Raw genomic sequence first — 16973 nt, forward strand, 5'->3', positions numbered from 1 at the left:
ATTTGCAGATATTTTTAAATAGTAATATATGACCAATATTATTTTCAGTAATATCTATTACAAACATGACCATTTGTTTCAGATTGTCAAATTTCATACATTGTTACTTGGTACAATAATTTTTCAAGATGATCAGAGAGCTTATTTTGTTTTGCATTTCTTGGCACACATGAAACCTCATGATGTGTTCATATCCTCCCAGGTAATGAGATCACAAAGATAGAGGGCTTAGAGGGCTTACATGACTTGAGAGAGTTGGTGCTGGACAGGAACAAAATCAAGGCCATCAGTGAGACATCCTTTATCAACCAATGGAATCTACAGGAGCTTCATCTGGAGGAGAATCGACTGCGAGACCTTGGCAACTTCATCTGCCTGGAAAATCTGCAGCGGCTTTACCTTGGATCCAATAGGATTCAGGTGCATTGTTTAACCGATTCAATATTTATCTTTCTATGCCCATACCATTACTTACTGACTGTGCTTGTTTATATGCTGAATCTAATAGCAAGGAAGTTAAGACTCAAATCTAGTGCATAATGTGCTGGCAGATCAGGGTCTGTGTTATTTATTCTACTGATTACTCCTAACAAGCATTATTATATGCTCATTTTTTTCGCCGTTAACTTTACATTGTCAGAATCATTCAGTATTTTATGATATTGCACACCTTCATGTTGCATTCATGTGCATAAAGGAACTACTTTCTATTGTAAACAAACAATGGATGCAGACGCCAGCACTTTTGATTTGTAAACAAATCATGTACACTTGTGTAATAGGCGCTTTACATTTTGGTTGATGAAATTTGTTTCTGAATGAACTAAAGCAGATGTTTTGTGGACTGCCACATGTCAACTGCTTTGGCACATTCTGCATTAACCTTTTTGATACAGTGTTTTAGATTTAGGCTAGCTATACAGTAGATGAAGCCAGACAGGGTCCTTACAAATAACATGAAAGCTGGTAATAAGAATGGCAAAAAAATATACTTACAGTTTTACATCTTGAATTTTCCTCAAAATGTACTTTCTTAGTTCTGCAAATCTGAATTACATGAGCCATGTCATGAGTTCTTAAGCTTGATTACACATTTCGAAATTGTAATGTAATTTTGACTATATTCCAAGTGCAGTTACATCCTCTTTACTGTACTCAAAATGAAAAAAAACCCATTAAATTCAAAATCATCTTTTTGATAATTACAATTGAAAGACTTCATATTTTTCCCACATTATGATTTCAATTATTCAGTGACAGAACAAACACACTTGCAGATGTCAACACACTTCTCCCGTGCTGCTTCAATCCGATGTATTTCATGTACAGTTTGCACAGATGAATCCAGTCCATAATCATGAAATTTTGTAGAATCAAAAAAAATACCAAAATCTATTCATTCCAGATCAAATGGAAAAGTTGTTGCCATGCACATTCATTCACAATATGACTCCAAATTTCAATTTTAAGCAGACAAAAACAGCATTTTCTTTTGAAACTTATGTCTAGCGTGCGACAAGTTGAAATTTATCTGGGCAGAGTTATGTGCACATTAATAATGATGTGTAATGATGAATCTGTGCTTGTGTATTTAGTTTGGGATATGGCATAATTCATTTACGTTATTTTTTGTAGTGTATTTTGTTTATATAATTAAGCCTTAGGTAGAATAAGAAAATGAGCATATATAAAGGTTACTGCATTTGTATGGGAAAATATGAACTTGTTTTGTTGGATGGATATACTGTGTTCCCAAGAATGTGCAGTATTCCATCCGAAAAACTCGTTCATATTTTCCCATACAAATGCAGTAATCAATAAGCATAGACCAGTGCATTATGTGATGGCAGTTCAAGGTCTGTGTTATTTGTTCTGATGATTATTCCTAACAAATGGCATAGGCTAGTGCATTATGTGATGGCAAATCAGGGTATGTGTTGTTTGTTCTACTAATTATCCTAACAAATGGCATTTGGCAGATCTGAGTCTGTGCAACTTGCATTTAGATTTTGCATATAAGGAAGTATGTTAGGTACTTTGTGTTATTTAATGTTAGTGACAGTACAGCTGAAGAAATATTTTACTTAAGAGTCATTTACTTTCTCTTTATGCCTCCTCAGTGGGGATAATGTTTTGTTCCTGATCATCCATACATCCATTCCAGTTAGCTTCTTAACACAAGTTGGCATAAACCTGTGGACAGATTAATGAAATTTGGTAGTCATGTTTAGTACAGTTAAGCACAAACCTCTTGACAGATTAATGAACTTTGGTAGCTATAATACAGTTAGGCCCAAACCTTGAGACATAGATGCAAGAAATTTTGGCAGTCATGTTTAGTACAATTAGACGCAAACCTTGAGACATAGATGCAAGAAATTTGGTAGTGATGTTAATAGTACATTTAGGCCCAAACCTTGAGACATAGATGCATGAAATTTGATTGTCATGTTTAGCACAGTTAGGCACAAACCTTGAGACATAGATGCATGAAATCTGGTAGTCATGTTTATTAGTACAATTAGGCCCAAACCTTGAGACATAGATGCATGAAATTTGGTAGCCATGTTTATTAGTACAATTAGGCCCAAACCTTGAGACATAGATGCATGAAATTTGGTAACCATGTTTATTAGTACAATTAGGCCCAAACCTTGAGACATAGATGCATGAAATTTGGTAGCCATGTTTATTAGTACAATTAGGCCCAAACCCTGAGACATAGATGCATGAAATTTGGTAGTCATGTTTATTAGTACAATTAGGCCCAAACCTTGAGACATAGATGCATGAAATTTGGTACCCATGTTTATTAGTACAATTAGGCCCAAACCCTGAGACACAGATGCATGAAATTTGGTAACCATGTTTATTAGTACAATTAGGCCCAAACCTTGAGACATAGATGCATGAAATTTGGTAACCATGTTTATTAGTACAATTAGGCCCAAACCTTGAGACATAGATGCATGAAATTTGGTAGCCATGTTTATTAGTTCAATTAGGCCCAAACCCTGAGACATAGATGCATGAAATCTGGTAGTCATGTTTATTAGTACAATTAGGCCCAAACCTTGAGACATAGATGCATGAAATTTGGTAACCATGTTTATTAGTACAATTAGGCCCAAACCCTGAGACATAGATGCATGAAATTTGGTAGCCATATTTATTAGTACAATTAGGCCCAAACCTTGAGACATAGAGGCATGAAATTTGGTAACCATGTTTCTGTTTATACATAGATGATTTGATTAGGTTTTTTTTTCTTGCAAAGACTTTTCCATTTTTAACATTATATTATTTTAAACAGAAGTTATGGACTTTGACTACTTCAGTGTAAACCTTTTTAGCAGTTTTTTGGAAGACCTATTGTTTATAGACAACTGAAATTCTGTATGTATGCTTCTTATCATATGTTAATGAGGATATTTCAGTGAAAGTTTAGCCACATATATGTCATTACTGGATGGTTTGTTGTAAACCACAACTATTTCCACTGCCCCAAGGCAGTGAAATGAAAAATGTAAATAAATTATTTGCATTCCTTTTCATGGTGTAAATTCAAAACCATTGAAAATATTTTGAAGAAACTTGAGTCATTTGTATATCATGACTGCATGCAGTGTCATACATCACAGTTATACCCTCTGTCTTAAGATCAAGGTCATCTCCATCTTTGTCAGTGTTACACAGAAGTAAATAAAATCAGTGACTTTTGTTCTTGTTTGAAATGTATTGAAACTCAAGCCACTTTTGTAATCATCATGGGGTATATTTAATTCAGTAATATTTATTTGTACTGGCTGGTTCATAAACAAAAGATATTTTGATGAAAACCATTACCAAATATTTATGTCCATGAGATTGTCATGTACCTCTGGCTATGAAGATGAAGATGACATAAAACATATGCTCACCTTGTTCAGTTGCACAAATATGATTTTTTTTGTTTAGTTTTATAATGTACATAGAAGGGTATATGATTTGCAGCACCTGCATGATTGAATACCATTGGTTATAACATCAGCACAGTTTATATATAAAATGCAGGATACACAATGAAATAGTATACAGTAGACTTGCTAAATGGTTATATTATTCTTACATCTATGATGTTTATTAGTGCATTAATAAGGGTTTCATTGTTGACCAATTTCACCCATACAGTAGTTTACATAAATGTTCCTAGATGCTGTTTCTCTTTGGTATAATATCTTCAAACCAGATTTAGGTATTTGTTTTTACTGCCTCTTAAAAACAAACACACACCACCTCCAATAAATACCCCACCTGATCTACTGGAAAACAAACATACACTCCACCTCCAGTAATTGCCCCACCCAATCTACTTGAAAACAAATGCACAGACCACTTCCAATAATTACCACATCCAATCCACTTGAAAGCAAATAAAACCACCTCCATTAGTTACCTTACTAAATCCATAAAACAAATGTTGTCATGTGCTGTGTGTGTAGTGCTGTTGTTGGCCCTATGCACAGTGCTATTATGAGGGTATACTGTCTGTATATACTTTGTATGCATAGTGTAGTTGTTGGCCCCATGCACAGTGCTATAATGAGTGTATACTGTGTGTATATACTTTGTATGCATAGTGCTGTTGTTGGCCCCATGCACAGTGCTATAATGAGTGTATACTGTGTGTATATACTTTGTATGCATAGTGCTGTTGTTGGCTCCCATGCACAGTGCTATAATGAGTGTATACTGTGTGTATATACTTTGTATGCATCGTGCTGTTGTTGGCCCCATGCACAGTGTTAAAATGAGGGCATAGTTCAAGATAATCTGAAAATTTGGTCTACAGAAAGGTAGCATATATATTTTCAAAAGGAAATCTAGTTCTAATATGCTTAGGGACGTCTTCACTTATTACTTTTATTTGAATGTGTAGGATGAAAATTTTTCACTTTTCATCTTTGTATCTCTGCAGGAATTATCAGAACTGGAAAAACTGGAGGGCCTTCAGAACTTAATGGAGATTTCAGTTGTCAATAATGGGGTAAGTGGACAGTATAATAGCAAAGTTCTCTGAGTTACAAGATTCTGGAAGATATTAAAGGCTTCAATGAATTTCTCTGATTATAAGAAGATGCTGAATGAAAGCCCACCCTCACTTTGTAAAACTTATAAGAAACAGAATGGCAATAATGGAAATTCATGTTTCACTCTGAAGGACATTTAACCAGCAATTTCAGGATCATAGCAAGTCAATGAATTATGTTGCATGATCAAACTCATGAAATTAACAGGCTGTAACATATGTAATGATCCAGTTGAAGTAACCATAGTACAGAAGTAGAGTACAGTAGCAGGATAACCAGTTGAACCGTGTTTGGTTTTATTTAATTTGCCAATTTGTTGGTTTTCAGCCAATGTAAAGCTAGCTTACAACCAGACGTTGGCATGTTGAAAAGGAATGTCACTCAAATGGTGAAAGTGTCTCATTATAAATGAATACTGAACAGACTTGTAAAGAATTTACTTAGAATTAAGTCCACTTAGAAGGCAGTTTTTACTGCTCCAAATAATTTTTTGTTGCCTATGACAGAAGGTCTGGCCCTCATTTCTAAAGCTGATACATATAATGGTCTTCAAAAATGAAGCCTGACCCAATATTAAGCCCACATCTGTGCATGTATTTAATAAACGTCAAATTGCACTGTTTCATTGTATTAACAGAATGTTAAGTAATTTTATATGTATGTTCTTTAATATGCCATTCATAAGTCAGGTATACTATATATTGGTATTGTCTTTCTGTCTGTGCAACCATCATTTTATCCATCTGTTAACATTTGCTTGTCCAACCCATAATTTTGTAACAATTGGAAAGATTTTCATCAAACTTTACCCAGTAATTTATAATGAGTAGATGGTGTACCACATTCCATAGCAATGCCTCCTTCTCATAGGTCAGCATCATGGTAAGCGAAAGCATTATTCTGTCACTTGATTTTTTGGCCAGAGTGTTGCATTTGAATAACAGAAGATGTTTTACTAAAACTTTGGATAATTGTATATCATGTATATACATTTGTGTTACATACCACTGCCATGATATCATCAAGGTGAAGGTCACAGCAAAGGAAATATAACAGAGACTTGAATTCATGTCTGAGTATAGCTTTTGAACCACTAATGAAACTTTAACCAGTCATGTTATATGACTGTATTTTGACTAGACATTGTGTCACATATCATAGACATGCCATGTGCATCAAGATCAAGGATGTACAAAGGGAAAGTATAAATCAATGACCTCTATCCAGCTTGATTTAAAAGTACTAAGTCACAACACCTGTCACAGTGTCAAGGTCAAAACAAGGGATAATGTAAATTAATGGCCACACTCCATATCCAATAGATCACATTCAAATCTCTACATATATTTGATGAAACTTGACCCAAATTCATGCTTTATCATTCAGTAGTTTAGTCTTTAGTGCATAGAGCATTTTAAGGGTCACGGTATTGGCATACCATGGTCATGTGTCATTTGTAGTAATCTTGTCTTCAGATATTAGTTGCTCCTATAGAGTTTATCATCTAATTATAAGCTTTCTATAAATAAGTTATCAAAGAGGTCCCATTCACTTATTTTATGGTGTCTTTTCTTATAGAGAGTTTCTTCCCATTTATTTAATAGTTATTTATATATTTAATTTATTTTTTTATTTATTTATTTAGGCTGCAAGACGTCACTTACATCGGCCAGTGCTGGTTTATCGGCTGAAAACTCTGATGGTGATTGATGGTATCCCAGTGACAGATGATGAGCGAGCAAAGGCAGAACTATATTTTTTGGATCAACAGGTATGCTGTTCAAAATACGTTTTGTAAATAAGGAAATTTATTGGATCAACACGAGAGTCTGGATTTTTTCTGGATCCTTCAAAAGTTCAGGTTTCTAAGTTTTCATTATTTGTAAACACTGGAAAATTCCAGAATATACTGTGATGTACGTATCTGAGTACATGCAAAATTATACCACATCCACTAATAAGTGCTTTATTTTGTACATTCATAAAGTGGTCTACTAGTTTCTTCTCTTGAAAACGTTTACTTACATTTATTTGCTGGTACAAAACCTTAGGCCTACATAATAAACCTAAAGTTGAAGTATTAACAAATACAGTATTGTAGTCAAATGGCAGTCCATTTTGATTATTTTTTTTTAATGTGTTGGCTTGACAGTAATATGGTCAAATACCAGGCCATTTTGGTTTGTTTTCACCTTTCTTTAACAGTATTATGGTCAAATAACATGCCATTTTGATAAGTTTGTATGTTTTCTTGACAGTATTATGGTCAAACAACAGGTGGTTTTGATTATTTTTTACCTTTCCTTGACAGTATTATGGTCAATTAACAGTCCATTTTGGTTAGATTTTACCCTTAAGTGACAGTATTGTGGTCAAATAGCAAGCTATTTTGTTCGTTTTTTACCTTTACATGACTGTATTGTGGTCAAATAGCAAGCTATTTTGTTTGTTTTTTACCTTTACATGACTGTATTGTGGTCAAATAGCAAGCTATTTTGTTCGTTTTTTACCTTTACATGACTGTATTGTGGTCAAATAGCAAGCTATTTTGTTTGTTTTTTACCTTTACATGACTGTATTGTGGTCAAATAGCAAGCTATTTTGTTTGTTTTTTACCTTTACATGACTGTATTGTGATTTTGACTGATTATCATGTGCTGCATATTTACTGTCCAAATCAAATAACATCAAACCTTTCATATATCCAATTCATGCAGTATATTTCTTTCGCACTTGTTGTATCAAGACATGTTGTTTTTATTGGGTCTTAATGCCATTTTTGGAACATGATAGGCTGTACATGGTGGCTAGTGTAACTGGTGGAGGAAGAAATCAGAAAAACTCTGGTAATAACCACTGACCCACAGAAAAATACTGGCAAGCTTTTTCACATGCCTACATTGTCTGAGCCTAAGACTCAGACAAACTCAGACATAGGTAACATGGAAGTAATCATTAAAGGCAAGCACTTTAGACCAATTGGCCGCTATGGACCTTTCATATGAGAAAGAGCTGAAATATTTTCTTGAGCCTTCTATAAATGTCCAATAAAATGATAACTCCAGTGGATGTGAAAACTCCTGTCTTAGGAAATATACTTTTAATCACTTAAGAGTCAGTGGTATTAAATTATGTGGTTTGGTTAAAAAATGCATATTAATGGTTTTTTCTTTTTAAGGATATGTCATTGTAAAGAAAGGATAAAATACTGAGAAATGATGTATATAAGATAATATCAACGTTCACTTCTATGTATTTTCAATCAAACAAAATTAATGCCTGCTGCATTAATTATGTTAATTAGACAAATTATTCATTTCTGATACTGAATATAAATGTTGAGATCTCTTGGAACAAAGATGCTAACATTCTTTGGCATGTATATGTACTAGCATATTTTCTTTCCTTTTATTAAGACTAGCTAGTGTTTTGTGTGTTCTTAAAGACTGCTATCAGATATATAAAGCTCTGGGCGATTAGAGATGAGTTGATTAAAGAAAGTGAATTACAGCAATCCAAGCTTTTTGTAATAAATCTTGTATCAGCTGGGTATATAACCAGTTCTTCCAAAACTGAATTTTGCTCTCGCAACTTTCACAATGCCATTGTGATGAAAATCAGAAAATTTGAAATGCATTAACACCCAGGTGTTTTCAAAGCATGTGCCAAGAGGAGGCTGCCTTCTTATTTAAAGGAAAAGGTGTCATATCACTATTCTGCCAGCCACTTGTAGCCCCTGGATTTATGTGCCACAGCACAGGCTATTGGTCAGTTAGGGAAAAGAAGGACATTGACATGTAATCTAGACATGATCAACATGAAGAACCAAACCCTGAAACTAATTCACACATAGTGAATTATCTCCTATACGTGACAAAGTTTTTCTTCAGATTGACATGATCAAAATAGGTTTTGTGAAAAGAATGTTGATCTGTTGATTATTTATTCAGCAGTTAGGTATGATGAATGTTTAGTAATAACAATGTGCTCTTGTGTTCCCTTTGCTCAGTGGAATAGTGAAGAGTGCATGGGATCAATAAAATTAAAAATATGGCAAAAACATTTTGTTTCACTGACAAAGTGACTAATATTTATTGCCTTCACATTAATATACATAATTATTCATTATGGAACAGCGTCTGGAAAAGTTACTAAATACATTGCTTCATCATGCATACAATATGTTGGATATTTTCATGGATAAACAGAGACTTAAGTTCTTGAGGAATACATGTGCTTAAAAAGGCACACAATGTAATTGACATTTCATTTTCCTGATTGGTAATGCTTTCATATTTCTGAGATGTTTCCTAATTTCATTGGATTGCATAAACTTTCAGTGAGTATTATTTAATATAAATGTATATAATATGTACTTTGGGAATGTAAAGAAGGACAAAAATCATGAGTATTATAGCATCAGACTGGGTCATTACATTAGTACAGAGTTTTCATAAAATTGTTCATCTGAGTTAAATTATTGTCCCATATCTTTTATAAATATATCATGATATTTATTTCTTAGTACTATCAATACCATTTTGTAAAGAAGTATACCAGCAGGTGGTGATCTGCCATTAGATATATAGGGGATGGGACACTTTACATATTACATTATTTCATTTTCCATTGTAACTTTAAATTCATGGTTTAGTTTACCAGTGAAAACTTTGAAAACTGGTACCCCATGAATTTTAAGTGATTCACAGTATCCATTAATCGGGGGGGGGGGGGGGGGCTTTACATATCACTAGAGGGGCTAATTAAATGCTCAAATGCTACAATAAAAACCTCATTTATGTACTTTGGATTTTATTTCAGCAGCTCTTAGCTTGTATGCCACCATTAGATTTGAATGTAAGTTGATATAAAGTGCTTCTTATATCAGTAGAGTTAGGAGTAGTTGTACATTTACTCTATAATTTGTATGGGCTAAACATCACAATCAAGGGCTTCAGGTGATGTTAATAGACATTTTTATCTGCATAGTTAGCATTAAATTTATTTGTATTGCATCTTTTTCTCTATATTCATTTTTTATTTTTTTATTCTTGCAGTCTATATTTCTTTGTTTGCTTGAATTTTTTTGCACCATTTGCATTTTTTAAATCCAAGTGCAGGACTGTCAATCAGACATTAATTATTATGAATAATTAATTATAACATTTCTGATACTATGTATGTGCATACTGTTATATGTTTTATATGATATTTGTCACTGAGAAATGTAAATTTTACTACCCTCACTCACCCTAGGCTTAAATGATCAACCCCTACTTGTAGAAAATCTTACATGCCTATCAAACCTGGCACTGCAGAGAGGCAAAAAGCAAATGGCAAGACCCAATGTACTATCTAGTTTTCCTGCCTGTATTGTTTAAATTTTATGTTATATGAATCAGAATACATGATCCTACATATGGCAAGAGTTAGCAGTTTTGGTGTCTATCATCAATCCACTCATTCATTTACATAGTTTAAGTTTGTACTGGCCGGTAATATAAATAAAGACTTCAATTTAAAAATGAAAACCTTTTCCCTTGGCCACCTCTTGTAGTCAGATTTGATCATTCATGTTCATTTTGTCATCAGCAAAATAATCTCTAAATCACACCACTTTTGAACTCCGACTGCTTTTTTCTCACGTTAAACAAGTGGTCTTTGTGCATCCATGGACTGTTATCAAATGGCTCAGATGTAGTCATTGACTTACTGAAAATCTAAAAGGAGTCCTACTCTGATCCATAGTCTGTAAAGGACCAGATGTTCAGAGGTAAAACACCAAAAGGTCAAAGGTCAAGGTCAGTTTAGTATTATTTTGAATTCTCTTTTGACATTTACCCTTTTGACACTTTCACTATGAGATCAGCAAAAACTTACGAAACTTAAGGTAATTTTGGGATAGTTCATTGATGTAATGGCTTCATATCTTGTTAGATTTTTAAAGATATGCATGTTATATGCTAGATTTGTATATGCAGTTGGTAGGATTCTGGTTAGTGCCAAATATGAAGACTGCCCATTTTTCTCCATAAACACAGAAAAAGAAAGGTTTGGTTTTAGGATATGTGTTAATATAAATCCTGTAGGTGATAAAGTCTATGTGATGTAATACCTGAGCTGTATGGTTAAGAAATTATTATTTGTGTAAATATCATTATAAGCACACATCAACAATATAAACTATGTACATATTAGAAAAATTATCTCCCTTGGACTATTTTGTAAGCTGTATACATTGGAGTTGAATTTTCTATCCACTATAGTCATGATAAATAATCATATGTATGATTTTTTTGGACTGATTTAACTTTTTATAGACTTATTTGACTCATGAAATTAATTGATACTGTAACAGTATTTGGAAATGTCAGTGACATTTAGTAGCAAGTTCCAAGAAAATCATCATGTTCTGTGCAGATTTTAGCAGTTGCCTTCTTCCTTCAAGCCATGCCAGGCTCAATAAATGTTCATTCAGCATGGGAAATTTGTTGCAAGTTTTGACCCCAAAATGAGTGTGCACTTATCAAGGGATGTGTAGTAGTATGTCAAAAAAGGTGTAATCTTTATCATTCTGTTTACATAAGCTGTCTGTTCTGGCATTGCTTTCAATGTAAAATGGTCAATGGTATTTCCAGAGAAAACAATTTTGATTATAGTGGAAAAAATTTGACAAATAATTAAAAAATTTATATTTTTAAGTAAATGCACTGACTCTTAGAATGCAAAATTGTAAATAGTACATGACATATTTGTCATTAGGTGCAGGTGCACTGCATTCTTTTTGTTAATATCACATACCAGTATGCTTGTAAGGTTCTTGTTACTTACAGTACAGATTATTCATATGATTAAGTTAAAACCTGATGCACCAACACATACTGCGTTATCATAATCCATTGTATCCAGAATTTTCCCAATAATAATTGCATAGCCTGCTTTTAATAGAAATTTGCTTGTCCAGCCAAATGCATTTTGCTTGCTTTGATTAAATGTATATATCATTCACTATTTATAATCCCCTCACAGTTTTATTTACACTTTAAGAACAGAAAGGGGCATATTATTTTGTTGCCATCTCTCTGTACACCTGTATGTCCTTCCTAGATCCATTTTAGTTTGATTACACTGAAATCACTAGAGATAAATTAAATTTGATAAGCATGTTTACATACATGTGTAATTACTTGATGCTCAGGCTGTTGGACATTCTCTTGTACTTAATCCATGTACCTTTGATAATCCTTTGATGACAACCCATCACCAAATACTTACCTGACATATTCCCAGTGTTGGGGGTTTTTGGTGAGTACATAATGTCTTTGCAGGTTCCTGGGGGTGGGTGTGCAAGTAACCAAAAAATAGTGGGCAGTTTTGTTATGTTGATTGGATGTCCTACACTCCCGAATGACTAATGTTGATATTGTGTTTGCATTATGTGTTTAAAAAAATGCTTCTCCTTGCTGATGCACTTCACAAAGTAAAAATATGTCCAGGAGTTCTGAAATTTAGTTTTGCTGGGCTCTGCGTGATTTGCAGATGGCTCATTGTTTCCAAATCACAGCTGCATTACAACATTTTGCCATAAGAAATGAACCATTCTTGTAAACGATTCCAATTAATGAAATAATCTTGCTTTGCATGGTATATTTTGAGTAAATTCCACTTCTAGAAAACATTACTGCTGATTGCAGACATGCCAGTAATCTATAATTATAATGATGACCTAGACATTTTCATTGAAGGCAATCACATGTAATAGCTATCATTCTTCAACACACATATCTATGATTGTTCCCAACGCAGATGAATTGAGTTGTTCCACATAGTGTACACGGCACCACAGAACCTAATGGGTTCTGTCTCTGCAGTATTTAAAGCACTTGATAAGGCATCATCCTAACTATTCTCAGCCAATTAACAGATTAAGTAACCTTTGAAATGGTGGTTATTTATCACTCACTGCCTTTCCTTTTAAATATCTCCATGACAATCAGCTGTATAAACTGCCCCAAGGATAGTTTTACATGGGCTCTACACAGGACATGTTTACTGTTTATAAAGACTACATATTTAAGACATGTCTGTTTTAATATTTTCCCAAAGACTGTTGAAAATCGTGATTTTTTTTACAAAATGTGACTGTGTCTGTGGAGGAGCTTGAAATTTTGTTTTTTGTCTGACATGCCATGGTTTGGCAGGTAGGAAAATAGCAATATGCATAATATTTTTATGCAGGAGTTTCAACCAGTCAGTGCCTTCTGCTACCAACGTGAAGCGAACCAATGGAGATATGTTTTCATTTCATTCTCTTGGTTATGACTGTCAAACTGAACAACTATGTCATAGGCTCACTTTACATGGAGAGGAAATAAGTGACATTCTTTGTGACAAATTAGTATCATCAAGTTGCAACAACTTGTCCAATCTCATAAATAACTGTCAAAATAATTCCCATACTAAGTCCCCATTTTAGCCTCACACTGTGGCCCACTAGAAACAGTTCAATCACTGTCAACTGTTGATTCTGTGATGCAAATTTGGACAGCTGCACAACAACTGTGTCAAACAGGAGGAAGAGTATCCCACATGAGCCAATTATGTGGTAGTTAGACTGGTTTTGGGTTTCCTTTCTTCGGGATTTCTAGAATGTTTTATATACTGAAATGTTGCAATAATGAGCTTGGATTTAGCATCCCAGACAGAGCAAGGCAATATTGACTGCTGAATACATGCAAACATACATACATAAATAAATAGACACACATACACAACACATATGCACACACACATACATACATACATACATACGTACATACATACATACATATGTACATATGTACGTACATACATATACATACATACATACATACATACTTTAATTTACTATTGCATTAATTAAAATTTTTCAAGTGTAAATTTCTTAACTTTTAAAAGTTTTTCATTCTTGATGGCTCAGTCTCAGATATCTTCAAGTAAGAACTTGACATAATGATTCCACATAAATATGATTATGGCTCTGCATCTCTGTCTACCTTCAAAGTGAACTCCAGTAAGACCAATTTAGAATCAGGTCATCTCTGTCTACCTGCAATTTGAACTCCAGTAAGACCAATTTTGCATCAGGTCATCTCTTGCAATGGGCTTAATGATGCCTTCATGCAGTTCCAATCATCTGCCAAATTTAGCTAAAATGCTTTGATGCTCTTATGCTACTTGTTCTAACAGTGTTGAGTCAGCTTGCATTATGTAGTTTTCTTTTAGTCCTGATTGTATGCTTGGCTACTTACAGTAGCAAAAGGTAGTGGATACTGATTGTGCATACCAGGGATTTTTATTACATACAACTGGGTAACTAAAGAGGTCTGGATAGTTTTCTTTACATTGTTACATTTTATTGTGATACAAATGCTTGTCTTCAGGAATTTACAATACTGTACTCTGGATGAATGAAAAGTAGTGTGAATGTCGTTCACAATTGTCCCCATTTTGTAATAATGATGATAAAAATTTGTATTCCTTGGCCATAAGTCAGGTGACACTTGTTTAATGTGGACACACAGATAGCATAATCATAATGGTTCATTTTGAAAGGTTATTATATTTCTGTGGTACATTTGATTGTGATTCAGATTTTACAAAAGGTCAGAAGACTTTGAATTTCTAATATTTAAAACAAGTAACTATCTTTAGTTCTATTTCAGATTTACTTATCAGACAAAACACTTTTTTGACTGTCCATGTTCACGTCATGATCAATCTCTATGAATCAATTTATGATCAACATTTGATTCACTTCATAATCAGTCTCTATGGTTCACTTCATGATCAGTCTATGGTTCACTTCATGATCAGTCTCTATTGTTCACTTCACAATCAGTGTCTATGAATCAATTTATAATCAGCATTTGATTCACTTCATGATCAGTCTCTATGAATCAGTTTATGATCAGCATTTGATTCACTTCATGATCAGTCTATGGTTCACTTCATGATCAGTCTCTATAGTTGACTTCATGATCAGTCTATAGTTGACTTAATGATCAGTCTCTATGGTTCATTTCAAGATTAGTCTATGGTTCACTTCATGATCAGTCTCTATGGTTCACTTAATGGTCAGTCTATGGTTCATTTCAAGATCAGTCTCTATGGTTCATTTCAAGATCAGTCTATGGTTCACTTCATGATCAGTCTCTATAGTTGACTTCATGATCAGTCTCTATGGTTCACTTCATGATCAGTCTCTATGGTTCACTTCATGATCAGTCTCTATGGTTCACTTCATGATCAGTCTCTGTGGTCTATGGTTCACTTCATGATCAGTCAATGGTTCACTTCATGATCAGTCTCTATGGTTCACTTCAAGATCAGTCTCTATGGTTCACTTCAAGATCAGTCTCTTTGGTTCACTTCATGATCAGTCTCTAGTTCACTTCATCGTAAGTCTCTGGATTCTTCATGGAAAGTTTCTATGGTTTACTTCATGGTCAGTCTCTATGGTTCACTTCATGATCAGTCTCTATGGTTCACTTCATGATCAGTCTTTAGTTCACTTCATCGTAAGTTTCTGGTTTACTTTATGGAAAGTTTCTATGGTTTACTTCATGGTCAGTCTCTATGGTTCACTTCGTGATCAGTCTGTATGGTTCACTTCATGATCAGTCTCTATGATTTCTGAAAGAGAACTTTAGATGAATTTTCTTTCTCTTTTCCACTGTTACATTACCAGTATGTGGAAGTGTAGTCTAAGTTCTTTAAAAATTATTTCAGCTTTGATAACTAAGGTCTTTCTCCATAATAAAGGTCATAGTAAACTGTAATTTAGCAATATGTGCACAAATGCATGCAGTTAAATCAGGGACCCGTTCCTTCCATGAATAAAAACTTTGTACATTTTCAAACTTTTTAAGAGTATATAAACTATAGACATCATTAAAAGGCATATAAAAGCTTTACTATAACTTTATGTTTTGCTAGAAATTTATTTGGCTAAGTTTGCTTTGGTTCATATATCAGCTAAACAAATTGTCTTATTTTCAGAATGGAAACTTCAACCAATATTATGTAAGTGACCAGCATTGTACAGTGGTCAGTAATTGCAATTTTGTGTATTAGAAAATAGCTAGCAATAATTTATGTTGTGTTCTATATCATATTTTCTCACACCTTTCATATGGATGTAGTATGCTTAACCTGAATTATAGTAAACTGTAGTTATTTGGATATGCATTTGAAATATCTAAATAAATTGGCTTAAACTTAAGCTAAATGTATATATACTTTTGTATTAGAAACTTGACCGATTTTACCTTTCTTTTTTTGTATGTTTTCACTTTTACTTTGAAGAAACAACTCATACAGATATATAGTTTTTATGTTATTCTTTCTGTAAAATTTGTGCCTGCATTGTTGTTATCAAATAAAAATGACTGTGAAAACTAAGGACAGTTCATGTGTATAAACCTTACCTTGAGTACATTTTATTGACCAGTAGTTTCAGTACATTGGGGTTTGGATTTTATTGACTAGCTGTTTCAGTACATTGGGGTTTGGCTTTTATTGACCAGTAGTTTCAGTACATTGGGGTTTGGCTTTTATTGACCAGCAGTTTCAGTACATTATTTTTTTTTTTGACCAGTAGTTTCAGTACATTGGGGTTTTATTGACCAGTAGTTTCAGTACATTGGGGTTTTATTGACCAGTAGTTTCAGTACATTGGGGTTTTATTGACCAGTAGTTTCAGTACATTGGGGTTTGGCTTTTACTGACCAGCTGTTTCAGTACATTGGGGTTCGGGTTTTATTGACCAATTGTTTCAGTACATTAGGATTGGATTTTATTGACCAGTTGTTTGAGTACAATGGGGATTGGATTTTACTGACCAGTTGTTTCAGTACATTGGGT

The 16973-nt window shown here is 33.7% G+C and overlaps 1 protein-coding gene across 9 annotated transcripts in view; it reads left to right on the forward strand.

The window, feature by feature from the left end:
- The window catches only part of LOC149805532 (leucine-rich repeat-containing protein 9-like), a 148193-nt gene that overhangs the window by 97411 nt on the left and 33809 nt on the right, over positions 1-16973 (forward strand). For 4 of the 9 annotated variants that reach the window (XM_089950137.1, XM_089950139.1, XM_089950145.1 and 1 more), the window contains 5 exons: positions 203-420; positions 4958-5026; positions 6715-6840; positions 9891-9926; positions 16110-16133. In XM_089950137.1, the coding sequence (XP_089806263.1) occupies positions 203-420; positions 4958-5026; positions 6715-6840; positions 9891-9926; positions 16110-16133 (473 nt within the window). The remainder of the gene's footprint in view (positions 1-202; positions 421-4957; positions 5027-6714; positions 6841-9890; positions 9927-16109; positions 16134-16973) is intronic. The other 5 variants (XM_089950138.1, XM_089950140.1, XM_089950141.1 and 2 more) reach the window with 5 other exon arrangements.

Source organism: Sinohyriopsis cumingii, chromosome 2, assembly GCF_028554795.1.
Source record: "Sinohyriopsis cumingii isolate HCF-2022 chromosome 2, ASM2855479v2, whole genome shotgun sequence".
In the NCBI taxonomy this organism is placed as follows: Eukaryota; Metazoa; Mollusca; class Bivalvia; order Unionida; family Unionidae; genus Sinohyriopsis; species Sinohyriopsis cumingii.